Source organism: Cuculus canorus, chromosome 10, assembly GCF_017976375.1.
Source record: "Cuculus canorus isolate bCucCan1 chromosome 10, bCucCan1.pri, whole genome shotgun sequence".
Lineage (NCBI taxonomy): Eukaryota > Metazoa > Chordata > Aves > Cuculiformes > Cuculidae > Cuculus > Cuculus canorus.
The window spans coordinates 17,501,167-17,519,047 of record NC_071410.1 but is presented as its reverse complement, the minus strand read 5'-3'; the positions used below and the strand labels follow the sequence as shown (position 1 = coordinate 17,519,047).

The window sequence follows — 17,881 nt, the reverse complement described above, 5'->3', positions numbered from 1 at the left end:
ATTTTCAATCAGTGTTGAAGGTGATGGTCCCATCACCCTCACCAAGTATGCTGAAGTCAGAGACGGGTTCAGATCTCTACATGTGCGTAGCCAAACGTGCCATCCTCCAGCCTTTCCTAACCACAGTTAATCAAAGTGGAAAATCTTTGCATATTTCTCTCACATTTGGCAAACCATGGCAGTGTGCAAAACACATCTACCAGGTTGCAATCCATTGAAGGTCCTTGTTCAACTCAACTTTCCCATCTCCTGGCTCTTCCTCAGGCAGCAAATAGCCCCTCCCCAGAAGCAACACGAGCCCACGTGTGTGGCCAGTGGTGGTTCTCTCGTCTCCTGTGAAGCCTCTGGTTCTCCAGAGGCTTAAGATATTTTATTAATATTTTCATTAATGGCTATTTTTAAAACTTAATTTATTAATATTTATGTTAATTAAGATCGTTTTAATAGGCAGGAGATATTATCGAGGAGGCATGCGGTTGAGAACTGCTACTGGAAAACGCAGAGTGGCTCTCACACGTAGAAGTTAATCTTCTCTGAGTTGCATGGAAATAACTCCCAACGCTGCCTGATTGGTACTTTGGCGTTCTAAGTCGTTCCTGTTCCAGCACGTCAGCCACACTTTGGCTGGAGCTTTTCTCAGCCACCGGGTGGTGGGGAGGGTGCGGATGCTGGTGGGAGAGCAGGATAGTATGTACCGGCTCGCATCTGGAGAGCTTTGTGGTACGGATTTGCATCAAACTCTCAGGGTTAGTTAAATATTCCTCTAAATATGCAAAGGAGTTGAGTTCCTGATGCTTGTTATTCTTATCTCACTCTGGGTGTCACAACATCTTTAAGTTCAGTGAAGGTTTCACTTTCTAAGACGGTTGTAAAGGTTTCTCAGTAATTAAGAGGCCTCCACTGCGAATCAGAATGTGAATGAAATGTGGCTGCTGAACCCAGGGCAGTGGATGCCGCGGGAAGGTCGGGTGGTGACAAAGGGTGATTTTAAAAATCAGCAACAACAAAAAGCAAACCAGAAACCCCACAAATCCCCACCCAAAACAATGCTTCAATCCAGTACCTGTTCTGTCAGACAGGAGTGGAGTTTGAGCTGCCAGAGGACAAAAAACTAGTTTCTGGCTTGAATGTTCAGTTAAAGAGGTGAAATTCTGGCCCTGATGAGGGTTCTCCTTTGCTGCCCATGCCTGGGACTCAGCCGCATCTCCCCATAGTGGGATCTCCCTCTCCGTAGAGAGGCGATTGTTTTGATGTGTGGGGAGCAACAGAGCAAGAGAGACAATCTGGGCCTGATTCTGACCCTGGGTTTGTAGCTTCGGAGAAGAACCACCAAGTTCAGTCAGCCTCAACTGGTGGTCGTACAGCCGAGATGAAGCGTCAAACAGCAAGGACCACGAGGGTGGTGGGAGGTGGAGGTGGCTGCAATAAGGCTTTCAAGGAAGGTGTTCTTGTGATGAAGAAGTTTTCTGAGTGAAGAATGATTAGAGATTTTTTCCTCAAAACTGCTTTTCTGGAGAGTTTTTCGTACCTGCCAGCACTTGGAAGATGGAAGCAGTAGCTGGGAGCTGGGACAAGCAGTTGTCGCTTGGAATACCTGCATTTCTCTCCCAACTCCAGTGCAGGGTTGCTATTGTCTGACCTGCAGCGAGTCCCCTCCTCTTCATATCTTCTCAGCTCGTTGGGAGATACAATTGCCTAAATAAACAGTATTGGTTCTCATAAGCAGAGTAAGGGCAGCATGTGAGGTTGTGTGGGTTTTTTTTAATTGTTGTTCTTTTATGTTCACGGTTCTTTGAGTTGATTCTGGGAACTGTACTGACTGTGTTTGTGTTCTGAAAATGTGCAGGTTGGCCAGATGCAGTGGGGCATGGAGTGAACAGAAAGAGGTTAAATTGATGGATGACCAACAAGAGCAGGATTGTGCCTCAGAAGACCAAGAAACTATCCTGATTAATGGGGTGAAAGAAAATGGTAAGGAACTTAATTACAGTACATGAGGGAGCAGTGACAACTTGCAAGCCAACTCATTTTCCTAATTCCTTCTGTGTATTTAATTTTAGGGGTTTGCGGGTATCTCTGCAATGTGGAGCCGTAGGGTAAGTGGGTATTTTCTGCACAGATGTCACTCCAGCGATGAGTCTGCACCTTTTTAGGTCTTTGAATACTTGTTCGCACTGCTTTTGCCCATTCATGTGCGTAGTTGGAAATATTTATGTGCACATGCAGTTTGAATTATAGATTTGTTCAGCCTGGAGAGGAGAAGGCTCTGCAGAGACCTTAGAGCAGCTTCCAGTCCTGAAAGGGGCTCCAGGAAAGCTGGGGAGGGACTGTTGATCAGGGAGTGCAGGATGAGAGGGAACAGTTTTCAGCTGGAAGAGGGGAGATTGAAATGAGATATGAGGGAGAAATGTTTTCCCGTGAGAGTGGGGAGGCCCTGGCCCAGGTTGCCCAGAGCAGTGATGGCTGCCCCATCCCTGTTGGTGTTCAAGGCCAGGTTGGGTGAGGCTTTGAGCTTTTTGATTCTGTGATTCTACTATTTTAGTTTGGTTTCTTAGAGAAAAAATGTCATACAGACTGTGCAGCCCCTCTGTCTGCTGGGAGCCTTTCTTTCTTTTTGCATTTACTTAGGAACCCACTGGCCAATCTCAGCAAAATTTGACTGAAGGATACTCAGTCCCTGCAAAATGGGGAAAAATTAGAGGTTGAGTAGAAGAAACAAACCTGGATTAGCACCGGTGGAAAGGGAAGGTTGGGCTTGTGAGCTCGTTCTTGCCTTTTCTTTGTGGCCTGCCAGCCAGCACATGGGATCTCCTGGCCCCTAACACCACTTCTACTGGCCACAGTCCGGCTCCCAGGAGCCACTGAGTCATTCTGGCTCCTACTGACATTGGTAGAAAAGGATCAGCCCCTTCCAGCAGCCTGCCTGAAATACCTGACTTTGTCTGTATCCATTTAATCGCTGCCATACTTGCTTTCAAAAGCAATAACTGATGAGGAGTTACAGTGCCTGAAAACCTGATTGAAATAAATATTCCTCTAAGCATTTTCTCCAGTCATTTAGCCTTCAGTCACTGCCACAGTAAATGCAGTGACAGTCCGGCATTAGGGCAGAGCTTGACATTTTCATTCTTCACCATGTTTTTATGTTTAATTTCATGGCTTTTTACAATTTATATTGGCCTATAAATCTTGAGAGGGAAAGAAAGATATTTATTTATTTATATATAAATTTGACTCTATTAGATATGAAGGACTTGGGCATCTGACATCTTGTATGTTCGGATCCTTCTGCCATCTCAAAACAAAGTGCATAGAGGCAAGTGTTGTTCTTGCTCATTACCAAGAACCTGGAGTGACTCCAGACACACGCGTACCCGTGCAGACCCCCAGTGTGTGCTGGTGGGAGGTGAAGCGTGCGGTTGCCCCTGCAATGTAATTCTGGAGGTATCTGTCAGGTATCTCCCTCGTGACTGCACAAGGTGAACCGCAGCTGCTGGAGATCATAGAATCATAGAATAGTTTGGGTTAAAAGGGACCTTAAAGGTCTCCTAGTCATGTTCTAGTGATGTTCTAGTCATGGTCTTCTTGCCTAATCTAACAGGCAGTAACACCAGCGCTTACCTGCTCAGTAAAGATGGGCAATTTCTAGAACTTGATACGGTTTCAATGAAATTCAATTAAACAGGGCTTAAAAAGCATTTTAATTAAATGATGTTGGGTAGGAGCTGCTGCTGAATCTCAAGCGGCAAGCCACAAGCTGCTCTGATGCCCCCACCTCCCCGCTGATGGCCTTGGGGATGGTGCTTTTTGCCTCCTCTCCCCCATCTATAACCAGATGCCGTGGATCCGGAGCAGCCCTGGGCTGCTGCAGCGCCCAGGCAGGGCCTGCCCTCCCTTCAGAGCTCATGGACAGCAGGATGGGGCTGTATTTTCTTGTTGTTTGCCCATGTGCTTTTGGATGAGTTAAAGCAGGAAAGGTAGTTCTACTTCTCCAGCATTTTCTTTTTCACCTGCAGTCTTTTGGAGCAGCATTTCCATTAGAGTATCAACTGAAAGTGCGCCTGATTTTTGGATGATACAAGCCCTGGAAATGGAGTTTGGGCATTTGTATTTCACAGGAGTTCAGTTTTCACTGGTACAAGTCTAAACCTAAAGGAACACCCAGCAAGGGTTTATTTTATATGATAGCCTCTCTGTGTTGAATGCAACATTTGCGATTGAATTTCAGCTTTCTGCCTCTGCCTTTTTTGGGGCCATACAGCACTCCCAGACATTCTTCATTTATCCATTTTCCATGCTTCCCGTTAGCTCCAGGCTGATTTTTGTTTTATTTCACTTCTGAAGTGGAACTGCACTGGTTAATTTGTTTTGGTGCTTAAGGAAAAAGGTTCCACCATTTCTGATTGAAAAACTGGTGGGAGGAAGCTTATTTATTTGTTAACCTTTTTTGAGGGAAGGGAAGTGGCACAGATTTCAAGCAAGTCTGTCTGGTCTTTTCCAAGCCACGCACGTTGAAGATGCTCGCAGGCATTGCAACACGCTTCAGGTTTGATTTGGATAGCGTTTGGGAAGTTGTTTCAAGGCCTTCGAGTGCTGCGTGGCTCCAACTGCCCATTGCTTGGACCGGCTTAAGGCTTTTGGGATGAGTTTCAGGGGATTTTGACCTCCTCAAAGTTTACCCATGGCAGGGGCAAGCAGCCCTCCATAGCATCCTGCTCCTTTTCATGCTGCCCACCTGTGGGAGGGAGCCCTGCTGTGCTCTCAGTGCAGGTGTTTCCTCATGCCCTCCCTTCCTGACCTGTGTAGGTTGGCATGGGCATGGGAGGAGACACTTTTCTATCACTTTTGAATAAAAATACTGCTGTCAGAGGGCCGCAGTGACTACGTAGGTGCCAAATCCCTTCGGACATCCCATTTCTTGCAGCAGCCTGGTGGTTCCGCTGCATTTTAAAGCCCTTTTCCCTGTTCGGAACGCTTCTGCTGCTTCTTCTACTCCTGTCACCCCCAGCGTACAGTGTAGTCACCAAAAAGGTAAGGTGTGAGTTACTGTAAAAGCACTGGGCTTAGCTCAGAGCCAGCTAAGGTCTCCAGCTGCTGGGAATGCACACATTGGTGTGGGGTTTTTTAGTACACAGATCATAGAATCTTAGAATAGTTTGGGTTGAAAGGGACCTTAAAGATCATCCAGTTCCAACACCCCTGCCATGGGCAGGGACGCCTCCCACTGGATCAGGCAGCCCTAATGTATCAGAGCATGTCCAGGAGTGAAAAGACATCGTATTTAATTTCAAGGGCCGTATTGTCTGTTGAGACAGAAAGCAGATAAAAGCATCTTCCTAACTTTATTCTACCATAAAAGAGTGCAATGAGGTGAAAATACAAAATCCTTAGGTTAAAAATAAAAAACTTACTTAATTACAAAGGCATTTTTAGAGACTAGGGAAGAAGGGCAAGACCTGCAAGAATTCTAATGATAATTGCTTTAAACTCTGTGTTACTTTCTGCTTCCTCTCAGTGCAGACAGCAACAAAAAGACCACTTGTTTTTCACAAATAGCCATAACTTTCTGCCTCTTGCGCAGTAATGCAGTTCAGGTGCATTTAAGCTGCAGACACCGCACGGAGGATGCTTTGTTTCTTTAAGAATCTTATTTTTCCATTATTTTTTTCAGTTTTAATGGGAATATTTTTATTAGGCATGTTTTGGTTTTTAATAACTGTCAGATTTGAAAGGCAGTATCCAGGTAACGCTGTGTGTATTGGGAGGAGAGAATGGATGCGTTTGGTTTCTTAAATGTACACTTGTACCTCTTCCAGCTGGCAGTGGGGGAGTGTTTACCTCTCCCTTCCTTGCACATCACCATGTTAATGAGATCCAGAAGGGAAGGATCGTGCTCTCACGGGAAGGACATCTGCCTCTTCCCAAAGGAGCGGTTGGGAAAAATCCCCTCTAAACCCAGGGAGAAGGGGAGCAGGGTGGTGAGCCCCAGTAGAACGGCAAGGGTTGTAAATCCTCTCTCTTTTGCTTTCTTTTCTCCCTCCCTTTTCCTCACACCCCTAGAAGCGCATCCCCTGGATGGCAATGAGAGGCCTTGCACCACCGCCGAGGCCACGGTCACGTTCTCAGCCTTGACAGCAGCTCAGAAGGAAAACCACGCGTGCCACCGGGCGCTGCCTCCCCTGACGTCAAAGAAGCCGTGCTTGCTGAGCCCTCCATCGCCGCTGCGGCTCACGGATGCACCCGAGCACGCCTCGGATGACTCCTCCGCCCACGCCATCTCCCTCACGTCCTGTGTGACAAAGGGCATGAGCTCCTGGTCGCTGCCGGGCGACTGTGAGAAGGCTCCCTTCACCATGATGGAGCCCGGAGGCATGTCGGCACTGACGGGCGACTGCTTGATGCAGCCGAGCCGGACCTGTCTGGGCTGTTTTATTGAATCAAAGGACGGCATTGATGCAGAGCCGGGAATAAGCTTGAAAGTGGGGGATATAAATAGGGATTATGACACCTGTTCGGTCTCTGATATAGGGATTCACTGCATGAGCACAGGAGAAACCATGAGATATGGGGATCAACTGCTTTCAGACCAGCTTTTAAGCTTCCCTATGCATAAATCGAGGGCAGCGGACAAAAGAGATGCAGAAAAATCTGACAGTGATTCAGAGGACCCCACTCAGAAAAATTATTACGAGGGATTATTATTAGACAAATGCAATGGTGAGGAACCTTTACTAACAAATCCCAACCAGGAATGGGGCTATTTTGAATCTTTCATTAGTGAAAGTAAAATTGAGCTGCTTGACCTCTGCTCCAAAAATGAGCTTTCTGTAAATCTGTTTTCCGAGGAAGATGTGGATAATTACATGTTTGATGATGATGATTCCACCTTGGGAAGCGATGTCTGCTCCCTAAAGATTAGATATGAATCTTTCCAGGACAACGTGCGGGAGAAGACCACCACCCTGCAAGAAGACGCCCAGTTCAACTTCTTCCCCAGTGTGTTCAGCAACTGCACCAAAAGGGACAGCAGGAGCACCCTGAAGAGGGGGCCCGGCAGTGCCACTGACCCTTCTCAATTCAAATCTGAGGAAGGCATCATCTGGGGGGAGGAAGAGGAGGATGGTGAGGAAGAGGGCGGTGAGGAGGAGGAGAAGGCTGCCTTAAATAAATCTTGCAACAGCACGGAGATGGTGCAGTACGTGAGTTCCAAGAGGAGCCACTTCTTGGACTCGGTGAATTCCACAGAGGACTCCGGGGAGTTTAGCGATGACAGCACTTGCACTGAGTCCTCCTACGATGTGCTGCGGGATATCAAGGACTGCAGTCGGTACTTGTCCCGGGACCACTCCGGCTCCTTCATTCAGCAGAACTATGGGTTGCGGGCGAAGAGGAAAGTGCGATACAGCGACGACTACTTGTACGATGTGGATTCCATCGAGAACGAGAAGATCTTGGACAAGAAGGAGTGGCTCCCAGATGGGCCCAAGGAAGAGGACGATGATGAGTGGTGCCCCAAGAAACGGCGAAAAGTCTCTCGCAAGGAGCCCCCCGTTATCATCAAGTACATCATCATTAACAGGTTTAAAGGGGAGAAGCATATGCTGGTGAAGCTCAGCAAAGTGGATGCCAACGAGACAACTGTTACCCTGAATGAGGAGCTGCTCAGCAAATATGAAAAGCTGGCCCCACTGAAGGGCTTCTGGCAGGAGAGGCAGCAGAGCCGGCTGGATTTGCTCAGATCGTCTCTCTACCACAAGCAGAATTTCTATCTTAACGGCTCAGATGCTTCATTCCTCCCTCACCCACGGAAGCGAAAATGCAAGTTAGCAAACAGGCACCGGATTCAAAGAATTAAAGCCATTGAGCAATCAGTAAACAAGCTGGGCTCTTGCTCCTCTGATCACAAGCAACCATGCAGCAGTAAAGAGGATGCGGGCCTGAAAGGGCTGCCGGCGTTAGCCATCGCCACCCCCAGCTGTGCCAATGGATTACATGTAAGTGACATCACGGGCATCGCCGCCATGAAATGCAAATCACAGGAGCGGGAGCACAAGGGGACGGAAAGGAAAGTCCTCCGCAGAATCAAATTCAAAAGTGAAGCCAGATTGAAGTGCAAGAAGATCAAAGCTGCTACCAGTACGGTGGAGGACTCCCTGGCGCTGGAAAATCAGGACTCTGCAGTGCGACTGAAGGACAAAAATGTTCCTTGTGCTTCAGACAGCTCCCATCTCCCGGAGCACCACGAGGATAAGGTTGCTAAAAATTCTCCTTTCCTACCATCCACCTCCTCTTCAGACAAGCCTCTGCCATCTGCTAATATCACCACCAATGTCCCCCTGATCCCTGGAGGGTATCTGCAGACGTTGTTAGATGCTTCTGATTTGTCGAGCAACGCCAGTATCTCATATTTCACCCAGCATCCCTCTGAGCAGCAGCAGCACCCACTCCCCAGCATCGTCCCAGCAGAAAAGCCCTTCCCAGCTCTGCAGCCAGCGCAGAGCTGTGTGCTCTCCCCACCCTCCGAGTCAGAGCTGCAGCAGTCACCCGGCCACTTGGAGATGGAGCAGAGCAGCTTCGGTAGCATGTGGCCGGCCAGCAAGGCTGCAGGCAGCACCCGCCAGGACTTCCCCAGTGAGATGCCGGAGGCGGCCGGGCTGCCGAGCGAGTTTGGCGGTGGCAGCAGCAGTGCCACGGGCGCAGACGGCCTCCCCGCCTCTGGATACACTCAAGTCAATCTGAATAGTGGCAAATTGCTATACCAAAAAAATTACATGCCGGATAGCCAACAAGTGCAGTCTGATGATTCTTATCAGTCATGTCATTTTAATAATGGAGAGGGGCACTTTCATTTCCAGCGAGGTACACTAAGTACAGATGATGGCAGGCTCATTAGTTTTGATTCAGTGGGTTCATTGTCAGTTAGTTCTAGCAATTACAGTTCTTTAAGTTTAAAGTCTTGTGAAAAGGATGGTGAGGATGATATTAATGATGATTTCTTGGCCCACTGCAGTCCCAAGCTAGTGATCCAGCAGAGCATAGATGAAATCACCCCTTTGAAGGAGTCCACGGACCTTTTAGATATTTCCAACTTCACGCCTGATAAGTTCCGCCAGTCGTCGCTTTCAGAGATGTCCCCTCCAGATACTCCGAACCTGTCCCCACAAATAGCTGGCTCAGACACCAAGCCTCTGGGCACCCTGAAGGGCTTTCAGGAGAGCCCCCAGCCTGCCCTCAACAGCTCCGAGAAGGTGAAGTGGAACTGTGGGGTCCTGCAGACCGAGGAGCAGGCAGATAATGGGTTTGCTTTAAATAATCACCAGTTCCAGTTCCATATGTTCAATGATGAAGATTCTGTCAGCCTTCTCGAAAAGAGTCCATGCTTGTCAACATTTAATGAGCCATCTGGTCAAATTAGCACCAATAGCAAAGTGTCAAAATCGAAGAGGAAAAGTTCATCCAGCAAGAACGTGGGTACAAACCAAAGCTCTTCCCAGAAAGCCACCCGGAAAAAATCACCCAAACCCAACAAAGGAACTGATAAGCCGCAAGGGAAAAACTCAAGGCAGGCGCCCAAATCCACCAGGAAAGGGAAAAATGCAGTGGGAGTTAACGGTGAGAAGGCTCCAGCCATTGGTGGCAGGGTGGTCAACCAGCTGAGCAACGCGGCCACCACCACCAAGGGTCTTGCCGAGAGCACTCAGCACTGCAGCCCGGCTGGAGTGAAACTGGGCAAACACAATGGGCTCTCCGGAGACTGGGCGCTGGGCAAAGAGCGAGGCGTGGGCTGGTCAGAAGCCAGCCTGGGCAACGCCACCAGCCTCCTGGATGATGATCAGAGGGAGTTTGAGGAACCTTCCAACATCCTGTCTAATATCGCATCGGGAATGGCAGACGTCCAGAGATTTATGATGGCCTCCATTGAGCCCTTGTGGGGGCCAGTTGGCCACAACAGTGTTCCAGACATATTCCGGTCACCAGAGTCCAACAGCCTGAAACTGAAAACTCTTAAAATTTTGGCAGGGACAACCCAAGAGTCGAAGAAGAAGGCGAACGGCAGCTCGGCAGCGGCAGCGAAGAACCACAAGTCAAACAACAAGGGCTCAAACAAAAATGGCAAAGCCGCAACCTGCGACCCCGCTCGCCCCAACTGCTCCACCGGGTACAGCCCGGACGTTCACCCGCCCTTTTTTGATAAAAACTATAGTAACCTGAGCACTTTAGGCAATAACGGACCTACCCATAAAAAACTCTACCGTCACAAATCCAGTTCAAAATCACTGCGGGATGAGAACTGTAAAATAAAGCGGACGGAGCGCGAGCAGCCCCACAAGGACCCTCCCGTGACAGACGCTTTTGAGAAACTGAGGTAATGCTGCACCAAACTGGCTGGAATGCCCCTTAACCTCCCTCCCACCTGCTAAGCCCGCTGTTCCTCAGTTTTTCCTTCCTGAAAGCAAAAGTTGCATGAAACAAAAAGACGTTCCCCTTTTACAGTTTTGGTTGGTTTTGGGGTTGTTTTTTTTTTTGTTTGTTTGGGTTGTTTTTTTCTTTTTAAATGCATGAAAATACTTCTTACTTGCAAGCTACCTAAAAGAATGACCGATTTTCTGGCTTGGCTGGGGTTAAAAAAACTAACAAAGCTCCTCTTTTCTGCTGTTTGGCTTCTTCAGTTTTTAATTACTTATTTGTTGGGGGGGAACCAACACATGATTCCACGCTCTTTTTAATGATTTTGACAAGGAAAGACTTTTTTTTTTTTTTTGGAACATTTTGTAAAAAATAAACCACAAAAAAAAAAAAAAGAGGTTATGCATCCAAAAGCCAAGATCTCTAAAGGTAAAGGCTCTTTACTTTGCAAATGAGAACTCGTTCCTAATTGAGCTTCACGTGGCAATGTTGAGTGCTTTCTGGCCCCCTCTGCTGTTTTATCTCCTAACCTGCATCATCTAAAGCTGCATCTTCTGCACCTGCCCGCCTCTAGCGCGTTCGCTCCGTCGTGGTGACTCCAGACGAGCTATAACTAAGATGGCATCAAATGTTTGGTTTTTTCCTGCAGGGAATCAGACTCCATTCTTCTTAAAGCAGAAACAGCATTTTTGGTTTTCCTGTGTTTGAAGAAGAGACTCCCTTTTCTAGAAAGACTGTTGATGTTTGTTTCTTTTCTTTTTTTTTTTTTCGGTTGGGGTTTTTCCCGTCGGTTCCTTTTTGCAATCTGCCTTGTGCTATGTTGACATGTAAGTGCTGAGATGATGAGTTTGAAATCGTGGGAATTTTATTATTCGAAAGCGAACCTGGTATTCTCTGTGAAAGACTGAAAAGTCATACTGTTGTACAGTAGTTTATGCACTATTACCCACAACAACAAAAAATTGTGCCAAACTATGAACAAGTGACTGTATTGTACATATTTTTACTTCTCTATCAACATTGGGTTGTGAGTGTTTTCTGCAGCTATGCCTTTTGGTTTGACTAGAAACATTCCAGTTGTTAAGTACTAACCACCCCTTTGGAAAGCACCTGTAACTCACCAGGAAACGATGTTGTTCACTTAGACAACTTACCAAAAGTTTTATGGACATGACTAAACGTGTGCCAAATTTACTTACCTCATCTCATGGATTCACCCTGTGGTTAAAGCTCATAAAGGGAAAAAAAAAATAACACACAAAAAAAAGAAAAAAAAAGGAGGAAAAAAAGGGGAAAAAAAAAAAAGAAAAAAGGAACTTTGAAACCGATGCTGGGAAATGTAACGTCCTCTCTTTGAAACCATGAGCAGAAAAACTTAACGGTGAAATGTTGAGTTTCGTTGTAGGAGAGAGCTGAACTGGTGGAGGAGTTGGAAGCCCACAGACGGTAAGTTTGCCAGGAACTCAAGTGTCTGCATCCAGAGATTCCCGAACTGCTGCTCTTCAGGTGTCTGTTTTCTTAAAGCAAAACCTGTAGCTGAAGATCATTTGAAATGCAAAGTGACATTGCTAATCCTTTGTATCTCAGTTTTATATATTTTATAAGAACCTGGGATAAACTCTAAAATAGTTATAAACACAGGACTAACGCGTTTCATACATTTATCGCTGTTTACTTTTTCTTTGAGCAGTTTCTTAACCATTTCTGATGCAGAGCCTGTTGAAAGCGCTCTCCTGTCATGGCTTTGGTGTTTCCTACATGTCGAACCTTGTGATGCCAGTATAATTTGAACTTTCTAAAGCAGCGTCATTGGTTTTAAATACCACTTGGAACCTTTTCTTTGATTCAGTTCATAAGATAAGAAAAACAAAACCAACGGAGCTATTTGTGATCTCACCGATCAGGGCCGGATCATACATGACTGGACTTTACTAAGACAGCATTAAGTATTGAATGCTAAATGTATTCTCAAAAGGCCTTATTTGTAACCCTACTCGCCGCACCCTCGCCCTCCAAGAGAATAACAAACCCCCACAAATCTCTATTTTCCTTGTGCAACTGAGCGCCTGTGCATTTTGCTGCTGATTCCTTATGAAACCTTGATATGCAAGAGCCCTGCTAAATGGGAGCTGTTGGGAGCAGAGGGATGCCAGGCTTGGAGACGTTTATGCAATAGAACACGATGAGGACGAGGAGCCTTAATAGCAGTCGGACAGATCACGTTCTCACCACTGTCATGAGCACAGAGGTGGTGTTGCGCAGAGCACAGGGCAAGACTCTGGTCTCCTTACACACATGGAGAGGGGGGGTTTAAGCCCACATGCAAGGCAAAACAGCAGAATCGTTTTAAGTTAATTTAGAAAAAAAAAGCAGACTGGACACTTAAAATGGAAGTAGAGTTGCAAATTGTCAATTTAGAGTCAAAATGTTCTTGGTATTTGCAGACCATGAGGTGTAGCTTGGGCTCAGCTCTGCAGTCCCAGAGAGAGCAGCATGGTAATTGCATTGCATTTTATTTAACAGATTGAAGAAGGAACTAAAAAAAAAAAAAAACAGTTCTGAAAACCATCCCATAAGTTCATTTATTCCATGCAAAAATGCAATGCTGGCATTGCCTGGAGTGAGTTGTGCCAGATGAGAACGGTCCCTGGGTACCCCATGGGTTGGAGCCACCAGGAGTGGGGTACAATGTCCCACCCCGGCTCTGCCTCGAGGGGGGAGATCTAGAAGATGCTCAGGATTTATTTTGGAGACAAGAGCGGCGCTAGGGCTCCATCCCTGGGCATTTGGCTTGCCTGCAGCCACTGTCTCTCCCCTGCTTCCCCAGCAGCTGGCTTTTCGATTGGTAGGGTGTCAGATATTACAGGCTCTGACCACTGATGTGGTGTTGGCATATCCTGGGGTTTCAGCCTTCCTCCCACATGCTGCAGGATGAGGGGCTTGCGGCTCCTTTCTTTCAGGCTGCTGCTCCTACAGAGACAGGTCAGGTCCAGTGCTGGGATGCAGCACGACCATTGTTTTTGACCCAGAACCATAGTTTGAAAGCACATTTCGACTGGCCTGCACTGTGCTCATTGTGCTCCATGTTAGGACTATGAGACTCGTAATAAAATACCTTGTACTGAACCAGATAGCAATATTTATTGCATTCAAGAAATGTGCAATAGGGCATGAAGATAAGGCATAAAACGTATCGACTATTTTATTATGTGTTGGAAATCCATGAATACCCAGCTACCAGGTGTTTCAGGACAGTGTTAATCACAAATACCAGCCGCCTTGTTGCTCTCTCCTTCAGTCTTTTGTCACATCGATTTTGCAGCTGTGTTCAGCTGTCATCCCATGTCCCTCCCAAAAATCTCTCGCTGGGGAAATGAAGAGCCCAGATCCCTCGCGGCGTGGCACTGGCTCTTCTCTGCACCCGAAAAAGGGATCCCAAATCAATCCCTGATTGATCCCAAAATTCAGAACTTGCCTTGAGCCAACCATTTGCCCTTTTGATCTTTATAGAATGATTTGGATTTGACGGGACCCTCAAAGCCCATCCAATCCACACACCTCCCACCCCAACAATGAGAAGGGGTGTCTTCAATTCAATCAGGCTGCTTAGAGCCCCATTCCACCTGACCTTGAATGTTGCAAGGGATGAGGCATCTACCACCTCTCCAGGCAACCTGTTCCAGTGTTTCATGATCAGCATAGTAAAACAATCCTTCCTTAAGTCTTTCTCTGCAGGACTACTCTCAGTCCCTTCATCCTCCAGCCTGTATTAATATCAGGAGTTGCCCAGGTGCAGGTCCTTGCACTTGGCCTTGTTGAATATCATGAGGTTAATATGGACCCATTCCTCCAGCCTGTCAAGGTCCCTCTGGATGCCATCCCATCCCTCAGGCGTGTCACCTTCACTGCACAGCTTGGTGTCATCAGAAAACTCTCTGAGGTTGCACTTGATCTCACTGTCTGTGTCATTGATGAAGATATGAAACAGCACTGGTGTCAGTACGGAGCCCAAAGGACACCGCTTGTCACCAGCCTCCATCTGGGAATTGAGCTTTTGACCACTGCCCTCTGGATGCCACCATTCAGTCAATTCCTCATCCACTGAACAGCCCACTCATTGACTCCATCTCTCTCCAGTTGAGAAAGAAGGATGCCATGGGGCACCCTATCAAAGGCCTTATAGGATTCCAGACAGATGACATCCATAGCTCTTCTCTTGTCCACTCCATCGCAGAAGGCCACTAGGCTGATTAGCGAGGACTTGCCGTTGTGGAAGCCGTGCTGGCTGTCCTGAATCACCTCCCTCTCCTCCATTGTGCCTTAGCATGGCTTCTAGGAGGATCTATTCCATGATCTTCCCCAGCACAGAGGTGAGGATGACAGGTTGATAGTTCCCAGGCTCCTTCTTTCTATGCTTTTTAAAGGTGGATGTGATGTTTCCCTTTTTCCAGTCAACAGGGGCTTCCCCTCACGGCCATGACTTTTCAGATATCAGAGAGAGTGGCTTGGCAACCACATTTCTTCAGGACTCTGGGGTGCACTTCATCAGGTCCCACAGGCTTATGTGTGTTCAGGTTCCTCAAGTGGTCACAAACCTGATTTTCTCTTACAGCGGGAGGGGCTTTGCTCCCACCTGTCCCTGCCTTGCAGTCCATCCACTCCAGAGGTGTGGGAAGAGAGGATGCCAGAGAGGACTGAGGCAAAAAACGTTGTTGAGTACCTCAGCGTTCTCCTTGTCTGTGGCTACCAGGTTGCCAGTCATGTTGCCTTCAGGCTCCAACCCTGCAAAACCGGACAGCATCCCTATCCTCTTCCCAGGATTCCGATCCCTGCTTCCACTGCCTGTGCAGTTCTCTTTGGTTTGACCAGCAGGTCTCAACACAGCCGTGCCAATCTCTTACCTTCCTTGCCTGATCTCTTGTACCTGGGGATTGAGAGCTCTTGTGCTCTGTGGAAAGCGTCCTTAAAGCTCTGCCAGTTTGGAATCTGCTCCCCTGTCCCTGAGGGCAGTTTCCCAGGGGGTCCTATCGAGTAACCCTTTGAAGAGCTGGAGGTTTGCTTTCCTAAAATCCATCTCCACTTGCCTATCACTACCTCAAGGTTCTCCTCACTTCCCACCTTTGCCTCGTTCCTTGCCAGTCGAGCTTACTTTTTCCACTCGCCCTTCTTGTCAGTATTGATGAATGTTTGTTTTTCACGGCGCTGCTCCCAGTTGCTGGAGGAGTGGGATATTGGTCCCATCCATCCCTGCCCACCATCCGTGCACCCTGGGGCTCCCTGCACCTCCCATCTCAGCTCATCCTCTTGCCCAGTCCCGTGAACTTCCAGCCTCCTCTTACATCTTCTAGTTGGGATCCCGGGGCGCCTAATCCAAGCCACGCAAAACATGTTTATTCTGCAGCATCCTTTAAAATGTCTTTTCTCCTTTATCTTGTTTCACAGAAGTTTCACAGAATCACAAGGTTGGAAAGGACCCATTGGATCATTGAGTCCAACCATTCCTAACACTCCCTAAACCATGTCCCTAAGCACTTCATCCACCCGTTCCTTAAACACCTCCAGGGAAGGCGACTCGACCCCCTCCCTGGGCAGCTGTTCCAGTGCCCAATGACTCTTACTGTGAAGAATTTTTTTCTGATATCCAACCTGAACCTCCCCTGATGGAGCTTCAGGCCATTCCCTCTTGTCCTGTCCCCTGTCACTTGGGAGAAGAGCCCAGCTCCCTCCTCTCCACAACCTCCTACTCCAGCGGCATCCCATCATCCACCTTCTGAGGGGACCAGTGTCAGTGATGCTGCTTTCCTAAGCTGTGCCACACTGTGGTTTGGGCAACAAACAATCAGCAGCCAAAAGTAGGAAAGCGAAAGCCAGCTCCTAGCGAAAGAAGCTCATAAAATCCACGCAAGAGCAGACCAGCGTGGGGCAGAGCAGGGGAAGGCAGCACTTGCCGGTCTCTTCCTCTCTGGAGGAAGCATTCATTTCCCTGCAGCGACTGTGGCACGTAGAGGATGTCCTGCAGAAAGAAACCCTACAGAGACCTAGCAGGAGCCAGCCCACTCCCGGTGGCCGCGGTTTGCTGGAGGTCCTTGCGTACAGAGGTTTTGTAAATAGAAAAACATCAGTGATGGGGATCCATGTAAACTTTTTTTTTTTTAAAAAAAAAACAGGTTTACATCGCGCTTTTCTTTTTTTAAGTGTAAGAGGGGTGGGTTTTTTTATAAAAAAGGCTTGAGAATAATGACTTGCAGACCAGCTTTAGCCAGGTGTCTTGGGAGGAGGAGGTCAACATCAGCATGAGGGCTGTGCAGAGGGAAAAGCCAAGGCTGACATCAGCCTGGTGGTGGTTGCTTTGCCAAGTTTTTTTAAACAGTCTGGATCACTGTTATTTTTTCCCAGCACTATGGCTCAAATGAGCCACGAACCAAAATCAAGATGTTTTAAGCATTTTCATCCCTTGCCTGTGGGGCTCTTCTTTCCCTAAGGCCCTGATCTAGCAAAGCACTTAGGTGGGAGCTCACTCCCGGGGCTCCTGCTCGCTGGGTGCTTTCCTGCTTGGCAGCGAACCGCCGGCATTAAAGCAAAGAAAAGTCCCTTGAAGTCAGCATAAGGGAGAAAGGCATCAGGTGTGTGGACTTCAGTTGGTGCAGGATCAGGCCCTCGGTCTTACTTTCTCAGTGTGTTGGATTTTACCTGTGCAGCTCCCAGGGGGGTCAGGTGAAAGTTGCACGGTTCAAGCCGCTGACATCTGTTTGAGAATGTGCCTCTTTAGCTCTTCAGCACGTGAAATAATGCAAAAAAAAAAAAAGAAAAAAAAAGAAAAAAAAAGAAAAAAAGAAAAAAAATATAAAATAATCAAAGTAAGATGTCTGTGGTAGAAGCAAGGCTTTTCAAATCTGTTTCTCAGGTAAACAAGTGACACTAATGACAGTGGAGTAACAGCCATCTAAGGGATTGGGATGTAAGGCAGGAGGATGCCCTCCATCCCGCAGGATGCTTGGGTTGCCAGACACGTTTACTGAGCCTTTGAACACTTGGTGCAACAGGAAACAAGAAACGAGATTGGTATTCGCCACTACCCTCCGCTAGGTAGGCAAACGTCCAATTCAAAAGCACAAAGGGAAGACTTTAACGTAGACTGAACCACACACGCAGACAGGTACCAGTTAAACTCCTTTGGTCTCTTACTCCCAGTGGGAAGCAGGGTAGAAATCCAAGGAGTTGCTCTGTTCCGCTGCCCGCGGCGCCGGCCGGGGCATTCCGACTGCTGCCTCCAGAGATGTGAATGTACTGCTCCTTGAGTTCCCTTCCATAGAACTAGAGGCACCTTGCTAGGAAGTTGCTCCTGTTTTATGGTGCTAAAGAAAACTTTTATCCCCCCTTGAGCATTGAAGAACTATGAAATGGCCCTTTTTATGAATGTAACATATCCATTTCTGTTCCACATTTTACACTGCGATTTTAACATGTTTGGAAA

At 47.5% G+C, this 17,881-nt stretch overlaps 1 protein-coding gene across 1 annotated transcript in view; it reads left to right on the top strand.

The window, feature by feature from the left end:
• NEXMIF (neurite extension and migration factor) overlaps positions 1-17,192 on the top strand; it is a 189,178-nt gene extending 171,986 nt beyond the window's left edge. The window contains 4 exon segments of the mRNA XM_054075703.1: positions 1,847-1,971; positions 6,061-10,366; positions 11,057-11,100; positions 11,103-17,192. Of these exon segments, the coding sequence (XP_053931678.1) occupies positions 1,896-1,971; positions 6,061-10,366; positions 11,057-11,100; positions 11,103-11,245 (4,569 nt within the window). The 5' untranslated portion in view covers positions 1,847-1,895 and the 3' untranslated portion in view covers positions 11,246-17,192.
• Positions 17,193-17,881: the final 689 nt, after the last annotated feature.